The following is a 9,160-nucleotide window of genomic DNA, read 5'->3' as shown; positions in this document are numbered from 1 at the left end:
TTCAGGATAAAGTAAATAAGGTATATTCAATAACAGTATCAAAAATATTTACAGGATGGTCAGTGCTTGTCCTTTTTAATTTCCATTGAAAGGGTAGGTGAAGCTGTATGACAGCGACCCCCTTGGCTACAGAAGGGAACTCCTACAATGAAATCCACTCTGTGGCTAAACATTTTGAGATGTTTTCTTGTTTGAGCCAGCTATCAGAACTGTATATTGGGAGGACTGTTTGTTCACCCTCCTGTAACTGATGGGTCAAGTATATGTGCACCTTGAGACTTTTCTTCCCGTCTAAGGTTTAAAAAATCCCAACACCTCAAGCTGGCATTTTGGTTTGAGGGTGTGGGAGGTTGTTTTTCAAAGGGTTTAATAAATCTTTTTACTTCAGTGCATTGCAATAAAAGTTGGTTTTGTTCTTGGCTTTAAATTTAAATGTGTATTTCTAATCTAAAAACTGGAGTTTGACTAGCATTGAACAGCTTTTTGTTGGACAAGCTTGATTCTCAAATGATACAAAGAATCAACAACTGCATTTATTATAAATAACAGTATAAATTATTTTTATTTACACAACTTGTTACAAAACAAATAGACTATACATTTTCAAATATCGAAAGATTCTGACCCATGACATTTGTTCATGAATTATACAGCAGGCAACACAAAGTCCAGCTGATACCATAGCGACCAGGTGTGCTTGATTATGCGTACTTCTGAAACTATTCACACTTTACACAGGAGGTTGCTTTTAGAACCAGGCTCAAATAATGAGCAAGGAAAAGATGCTTTACTATCAGGCTTACATTCACATTTGAGATGTGTAGTGTTCTCTTCACTTATGTTTCTATTGCTTTTGTCTTTGCAATTTTTTTTATTCCTTTCATTAGATAAACCTGAATTAACAGGTCTGAGTGCCTATTTTAAGACAATACTTCTCTCCTATGTTCAGAATATTCATCTCAGCATTTTATCTTAAAATAAATTTTATTTGAATTTGAAGTATTAGTATAGGATCCTACCAAGGATCATTTATATATATTATATAGGAAGACTTACTCCTGAAACATTGCATTTTGTGACTGGATTAATCCACAGAAGTTTAGGAGATACTCAGTGAAATCAAAGATATTTCCTTTCCAAAAGGCACCATCACCTTCAAAATATAACCAGGATGAGAATATTTACATTCTAGTATTAGATACTATGGGTCAAACTCAAAACAATTATTTTAATAAGTCACGTTATACAGCAATAGTGCTTTAGATCTTTTCACTGTCAAAATTCTTTAAAACTTGGTGCTTCCACAAAAGTACAGAAATGTAAAGGCCTTTTTTTGGCTGGTGGTACAACCACATGCATGCATTTTACAATCAGAATTTGAAAGAAATTGGTACATTTAATCATTCCAAATTAATTTAAGGTCTCAATGTTTAAATCTTAAGAATCCACAGGTGGAAAAAGCAAGCTCCTAATCAAAAACTGAACATTCAATACTTTATTAAATGCTCAATCTAAACAGTCGTTTTGAAGCAACTATCAGGCACTTTTTAAATTTTGACTAAAAGCTGCAAAATGAAAAGTTAAAAAGCAGTTTTTCAGATGTTGTCATGATTATTAAATTCAATTGTTACAGTGGGAGTTAGGCAACAAATGAACCTTTTATTACAGTGAAATAGTTGAGGCTCTCTCTCTTCCCCTCCCCCCACTTCCAAAAAATAAATCATTTCACTCCCAAATTCCAAAAATGGACAAAAGTTTTTATAAAAAGTGCCCCACAAATCTTATACTGTAGGTTTTTTTTTAAACTATTGGCTGGGCAGTGAATCTCTAAACAATAAGGTACTTGTTATTTATTAATTCCTAAATAAATAAATACCAGATGATTTCAAAATTGTACCAAAACTGGATATAAGAAAATGACCTGTGCAAAAATACATATTTAATATGTACAATTTTAACAAAATATGCATTCTGAAATAGGGATAGTTCCATACGTTTGTATAATCCATTAAACAAAATTCAAAATAAAAAGTACAAAATTTGTGACACTTAGTTTGTTGAAAATTGGGGTAAGAAAACAGAGTTACAATTGATAACTGTCCCAAAGGAACAAGTAAGGTTCAGTAAAAGCCAGTTGTAAAAATATCTACTTGGATGCAGAAGGTGTGCCATTTTATTACAGCAGAAAGGAGCGATTTTATATTAATAGAAGCCTTTGCAACCCAGCAAGGAAATGGCATTATTACTTGGTCACCAACTTAAAATGTTGAGGAATTGCATATGCAACAGATGGCTTATTTAATTGTTTTCCTGCCATTTGTTCAATGATTTCAAGAGTAACTATACACTAGTTTTTCAATTTCTTAAATCTGTCTTTATAGCATTCATTAGATTCTCCACAAAAATCTATTAAGATTACTGTAACATTGTGTTAGTGTATGCTCACATTCTCCATACTGTACACACATTATTCCTTACATCTAGATTGGGGAGAAAGAGAAAGGTGCAACACGATTGGTGTTGCAAACATTGCTTTCAGCTGATTACCCAATTTGTAGACAAGTAGGGAAAATGTCGAAAAGTGCCCAAATTTTCAATAAAGTGGTCATTTTAAGCATGTTTTGTGGAATTCATTTTGAAATCCCTGATTTTTCACATTCTGACATGAAAACTCAACTGTATCCCTTTTTATTAAAATCTATTCCAGAATAGTTGGGATTACGGATATAATCTATTAGTGCAAAAATTGAGGACTACACATAGGCCAAAAGGGGAGGAAGCAGCGTACACTAAAATCATATCATTTTCTTACCATTTTCTAAAGGCAAGACCAAGCTGCAAATGCCACTGAATCCCAGTAGTTTGTACCACACTCATGGTACAAAATTGATTAATTTAAGCAAACTTGAATACTTTTATTCATAAAGATAAAATTGTTGCATTTATACTCTAAACATGATGCAATTTTCTTTCAGCTCACCAGTCTGCTGTATTTCTAACCAGATAGCAGTTAGAATTTACACACAAAAATCTTAAAATAATCACCATAAACAAAACTCTATAGCATTTGCTGGACTTTAACTTCCGATTTGTCATTTTAATTCCACATTTTTGTCTGCTCAAAAAAGCCAAGATTTGCAGATTGAACAAAAATAAAACAGTAACTTCAAAAATAACCTGACAAGTCATCATACTTGGCAACTGTTTAGTTCAATTGTAGACACAGTACACACAAATCTAATGAAAAAATAAATACAACATATTTGTTTTGTGTTACAAATTTCCAGTAGATGCCAAGGGTCGTTAAAACAAAAACATCCCATTAACTTATTTTGTCATTATGCTTATGCTTAAACTCTTGGCAGTTCTGTTCAGCAATGCACTCATTAGTGGAAAGTTGTTTAAAAACTGCATCTTTGCATAAATCTCAGATCAGTAGTCATTTTATCGCCATACCCAATATTTAATACTGATTTGAACAGCTGCAATGGCCAAATTTTATCTAGATATCTATGTGAATTCAATTTAAAATATGCCATTACAGAAGCTGGCATTTCCACAAACTTGGCTTTAGAGCCTATTCAATGCTTAAATTCTGCTAACCACAGTACCTCCAGACCTGAGGAATACAGGAAGTTGAGATAATTCCAAGGCCTCTTAGATGCCTGCTTAAAAAAAAATAAAGATGTCCAGTTTCTTCCAGTAGAGCATTGGTACTAGGGTCGGGCCTTTGGCTGCAAAAATAAATAGAAGTTTGTTAACCAAATGTTTATTGTTTTAGAATAATCCATTTTTCTTAGCCTTTTAAAAGAAAACAATTCAAAAATAGATTCTTGATGCTTTTCTTAAATACAGTTTGCAGCAATTACTCTCCTCAGGAGCAGCAACTCATTCCTTTTGCCTGCAAAGCCCAACTAAAATCAAACCATTTTGAGCCAGGTCAAAATATCTGACCTGACAAGAACACTTCCCCCAATAGATAATTTTGATAAATGCATTTCTGTGCAATATAAAGTAAAAACAAAACATAATAATGAGCAATTAATAACCTCACTGAATAAACACTATTGCCTCCAGAATCATCACACTGCAACTGTAAATCAATTTGTCAAGTTTCTATATAATTGTAGGCATTACTGAAATTTGCTCCTCTTGAAAAGGATGCATAAATCGTGCTCCCCCAATTTGTCCCGATCACCACTGACTGTACTGCACTGCTTTTGCTAAAGATGAGGTAGTGTGAGGAAAAGGAATATTTGGTTGATACAGTCCCTTTAACTCATATCAATTTATAAATTTTTAATGCTCTTCACTTATTTCTAACAATTTGTTTACAGTACAGGGTAAATGGCAAGTTTACAATTAAATATGACTGAAAAATGCAGACCATCCTTGCCGGATTCTAAGAATTGTAGATTGCTCCAGCAAATAGGTAAACATTACCAGTCCAGAACAGAAACTCATGAAAAAAGCTTCAAGACAGAAATATTTGCACAATCATAATGCAATTTAGTATTTGTTAAACACTTCAGAAAAAAGTACTGCAGTTCACTTTTTCATTTCTCAGGACTGAAATACCTGATGAAGGAGAGTGTTGTTGGAAAGCCCTGGTGTTCCTGGGATCACGTTGGGATGTTTTGAATGAACATTGTTTACCACAGGTGATTTGGCAATCTTGTTCGATTTGTTACCACTATTTATGGTACTTGAACCTGGTGAGCTTTTCCGCTTTTTCCCTTCCAGTTTGTCCAGTGGGGTATGTGGGTGTGAAAAGCCACCATGTAAATTTACAGTCTGTTCATTTGACTGATGAACAAATGGCCCGAGAGAAAGAGTGGAATCACTACTGTTCATAACAACACTCATTCGTTTAATTGATTCTGCAGGAATCCCCATTTGGAGTCCTTTTCCTGATTGGTCATGTTTGAGGCCTGAAGAGTTCATCTTGCTTGTACAATTTAGACTGACGTTGTGCACGCTGCTGTATGATGAGGTGACAGATGAGTAGAAAGAGGTCCCCAAGCTCCCAGAATTCACACAATTTTTCTTCAGAGATTCTGTGGAATGAGTGGAAGAATAATGCAGTGGCAGTGCAGAAATATTTTTTCTTTTCTTTCCAGAACTGCTGCTGTTATTGTTGCTACTGGTGTTGCTATTACTATTACTGCTGGTAGATGACAGATCTTTAGGTTTAAAAGACTTGCTGGGTTTCATTTTTTGAGGTTTATTAAATACGGGTGAAGGAACTGAAGAAAGCCCAGAAGGCATCACAGAAGGTGAAGACACATGTCTAGATTGCATACAATAAGCAGGGTCCATGACGCCCAAGGCAGCAGGGTGAGCATTTAGAGTAGTTGCATATGATAGCACAGATTTACTTTCAATGGGTGACATAAATGGAGAAGAAACCAACACTGGAGGTGCCAAAGATGATAACGACGTAGAGGGAATAAAACCTGTAGCACTAACACTGTAATGTGACAGTGTAGAGTTTGTGCTAGTAACATATGGGCTTGACTGTGCTGAAGTAGGGCTTTCCACTGCAGGAGGAATTCTTCTGAAAGAAAAAAAAAACAAAATTACTTTGCTCAGATAGCATTATTCTTTAAACAAGAGGACTGTGTAACCTTTTGTCATAAAAATATCCATTCTATAACTACTTGAATGATTTCACATATTACTCATTAAGGATAAAACTACACATCTTTAAAAACCATTAAGATTTAGTTCATTTAAAATTTAATTGAAATTTTACAACTTCGTTGAATTTTAAACTTTAAAAATTAAGAAATCCTTCGACTAAACAAGATATTTAACTTCAGAATTTGTTGTTTTCTTAAAAAAAAATTACTTTGTCTTTGAAATTAACAGTTTCTCACTCTCGCTCCATTCGTATTATCCTCTGTGACCTCCACCAGTCCCACAACCCTCTAAGATACTCCCATCATTCTAATCCTGATCTCTTGAGGAACACTCCACCAAAGGGGCTGGTGCCTCCAGCTGCTAAGGCCCTAACTCTGGAATTCCCATCCAATAACTGTACCTCACTATCCTCTTTTAAGACCTACCTTAAAACCTCATCTAGTAGATGTATCTATTTAAAACAAGGATAATGCCATTTTTTTGGATTTAGGATTGTTTATACCAGGAAATCATCAGCAGAGTTAAATAAAAGCCAGGTATTTAAATTTTAAAGTATCAATCGTGGCTCAGTACTAGGGCTGAGTTCTCAGTTGTGGATTCAAGTGCCAATATGGAGACTCCAGGATATTAATGACCAAAATAATCTTTTAGCTGAAATGTTCAAGAGTTAGTCTTAGAAAAGGAAGTTGTATAAATGGATTGAGTAGCAGTGAGTGACTATTTTGGAGATAGTGATTAAAGTACAGTTCAATCTAGCATCATAAGGCAAAGAAACAAAGATAGAACAGGAGTAAAAGTTTTAAGCTGGGGAAGGCAATTGGAAGAAAGCTGAGAAATCCATATGACAAAACTGGACTGGATACAGCTCAGTGAAGGAGAAAATCAGTGGATGCATTCAAAACGGAGATTCTACAGTTTACGTAGACATGCCCCTACAAAGCAAAAAGGGTGGCACCATCAAATCTAAAACATCCAGGTAATCTAGTAGCATGTCGACAAGCTAAAAAAAAGTAATAAGCGTAGAGGAGTATAGTAAGTACAGGATAAAGTGAAAAAGGAGATTAGGATACACAAAACAAATTGGCTGGATAAATTAAAAGGGAATCTAAGAATGCTTTATCAGAGCGAGAGGATGACTAAGGAAAAGATATGCCTATCAGAGATGTAAATGTTAACTTGTGTGCACGCAAATGATGTAGACAGGCTTCTGAATTAGTATTTTGTCTCCATCTTCAAAAGCAGACAGATGATGCAAACATTCTAGTTAAAGAGGATTGTGAAATATTAAGATAAAACAAGCATAGTGAGGAGGAAAGTACTGGAGGAACTGACAGTCTTGAAGATGGATGAATCATCAGGGCCAGATGAATTGTAAGGTGATTGGTAGAAAGTTTAGAAGGGATATGAAAAAAAGCTTTCTCACCCAATGGATGGAGTGTGCCTGGAATTGGCTATCCTGTTTAGCAGTTGAGGAGTATGCCCTCAATTCATTTAAAAAGCCTGGACATACACCTGAAGCACTTTAAACTGTAAGGCTCTGGAGAGTTGGATTAGAACGGGTGGTTAGTTCACTCAAGTTGGCACAGATGCGAATGACCTCTTTCTGTGCTAAATTTTTCTATGGCGTTGATCTTAATTAAAGGTCTGGCCTAGCCTCTCAAGTGAATAACAAATCTCCGATGCCACTATCCAAAGATGAGCATGGGTTTCCTTCTAGTGCCCCGATCAACAGTATCCTTGAAACAATATGACACAACCACAATGTCTAGTCATCATCATATTTTGGTCATAAGACCTTGCACTGCACACACTGGCTGCCCTGTTGCCAAACACTGCAATTTTCACTGCAAATCTCTTTTAGCTAATTATTTTTGTAACATTCTGAGCTCACGAAAGGTGCAATAAGTGCAAGTTCTTAAAGTGATAATAACCGATCATTTGTTTTATACTTACTTCCACATCTGAGAATTATGATGCTTTTCAAACATAGAGCTAAGTGCACATCGAAAGCGGTCCCATCGCCTGTCAAAGACAAAGTAGCCTCGGCCAACCTGCCGGCTTCCAAAGGTGCAAAGCTAATTTTAAACAAAAAGTCCAGCTATTAGATTCACAAAAAAACCTTATTGGTTATGCATTGCAATTAACATATAAAGCTTAAGTATTGCTGTGTGACTTAATATGTGTTTTGTATCCAGGTGAAGACTTTCCACTTAAGGTCATAGAGATGTACAGCATGGAAACAGACCCTTCAGTCCAACCTGTCCATGCTGACCAGATATCCCAACTCACTCTAGTCCCACCTGTCAGCACCCAACCCATATCCTTCCAAACCCTTCTTATTCATATACCCATCCAAATGCCTCTTAAATGTTGCAATTGTACCAGCCTCCACCACATCCTCTGGCAGCTCACTCCATACATGTACCACCCTCTGCGTGAAAAAGTTGTCCTTTAGGTCTCTTTTATATCTTTCCCCTCTCACCCTAAACCTATGCCCTCTAGTTCTGGACTCCCCAACTCCAGGGAAAAGAGTTTGTCTATTTATCCTATCCATGCCCCTCATACTTTTGTAAACCTCTATAAGTCATCCCTCAATTACTTATTTAGATAAGTCTTTCCTTCTGGAGTTTCTACTCAAATTCATTTGCAATTCACCAAAATGTTCCATCAGCACAACTGGCCTGTGTTTAAGAAAGATTTTTTTTCAATAAAATGTGGGATAAAGATATCTTCATATGATTAAGACTGATAAATTAGTGGAGTTAAAACAATACAGCTGAAACTGTTATCACACACAATAAAAAGCAGCTTTAATTCTCAAGTAGTGTTATCAAATTTCAAAATGACTTAAAATAGCACCACTTGTTAATTATATTGGGGTACAGAGTCAGTCAGTCAGTGCCTTAGTAAATGTGAAAAAAGACAATTAGAAAGGATTTTTAAAAACTTGCCTTTGGTCTCCATGTGCTCAAAAGAAAATTAACTTTTCATGCATGCTTGAAGGCCTGCAAGCTTCTAGCACAATTTGTTTTTATAAGCTAGCTTTTCTTAAAAATTATCTAGCAGTTATACCAATTTCAGGAGAATTGTAAAGATGCCAGCAGAACTACCAGGAACGTGTGGATTCTAAGTAGATACCATACAGTGGTTTTAAAAGAAAACTAGAAACGTCAAGAGAGAGTTAACACACAAAAACAAGCTGTGTCCAGTTTAAATTCATTAACAATTTGTTAAAACTTACAGCTGCTGGTCTAGGATGATGTCCAGAATAATGGCAGTCTAGTTTTTCTGCAGATTCCTCTTTATCGTCACATTCTCCCTCATCACTAGACAACCTGGATGCGGAGTCTGATCCCACTAATGAGGGGTGAGATTCGCACACCGGTGTGGTGTCAGTAGTGGTATTGCCACTGTGCTGTAATGTACAACCGGCAGGCCTGAGAAAGAAAGTCATTTAGTGATCATTGTTGCAATCCAGTCCAGTATACCACATGAGTCTGTGTGTTAGTAGGGAAAA

General features: G+C 35.8%; 1 protein-coding gene across 2 annotated transcripts in view; it reads right to left on the bottom strand.

Annotated features, from left to right (window-relative positions):
- Positions 1–535: 535 nt before the first annotated feature.
- atxn7 (ataxin 7) overlaps positions 536–9,160 on the bottom strand; it is a 141,359-nt gene continuing 132,734 nt past the window's right edge. For both annotated transcript variants that reach the window (XM_043708266.2, XM_087994408.1), the window contains 4 exons: positions 8,885–9,080; positions 7,597–7,718; positions 4,579–5,557; positions 536–3,734 (listed from right to left, as the gene is read on the bottom strand). In XM_043708266.2, coding sequence (XP_043564201.1) covers positions 3,717–3,734; positions 4,579–5,557; positions 7,597–7,718; positions 8,885–9,080 — 1,315 coding nt within the window. In that variant the 3' untranslated portion in view covers positions 536–3,716. The remainder of the gene's footprint in view (positions 3,735–4,578; positions 5,558–7,596; positions 7,719–8,884; positions 9,081–9,160) is intronic.

This window comes from Chiloscyllium plagiosum, unplaced genomic scaffold (genome assembly GCF_037043375.1).
Source record: "Chiloscyllium plagiosum isolate Xiang-an unplaced genomic scaffold, Cpla_swu_hap1 HiC_scaffold_14, whole genome shotgun sequence".
NCBI classification, from domain to species: Eukaryota; Metazoa; Chordata; class Chondrichthyes; order Orectolobiformes; family Hemiscylliidae; genus Chiloscyllium; species Chiloscyllium plagiosum.
The sequence above is the reverse complement of the archived record's forward strand: the minus strand, read 5'-3'. Positions and strand labels throughout refer to the sequence as shown.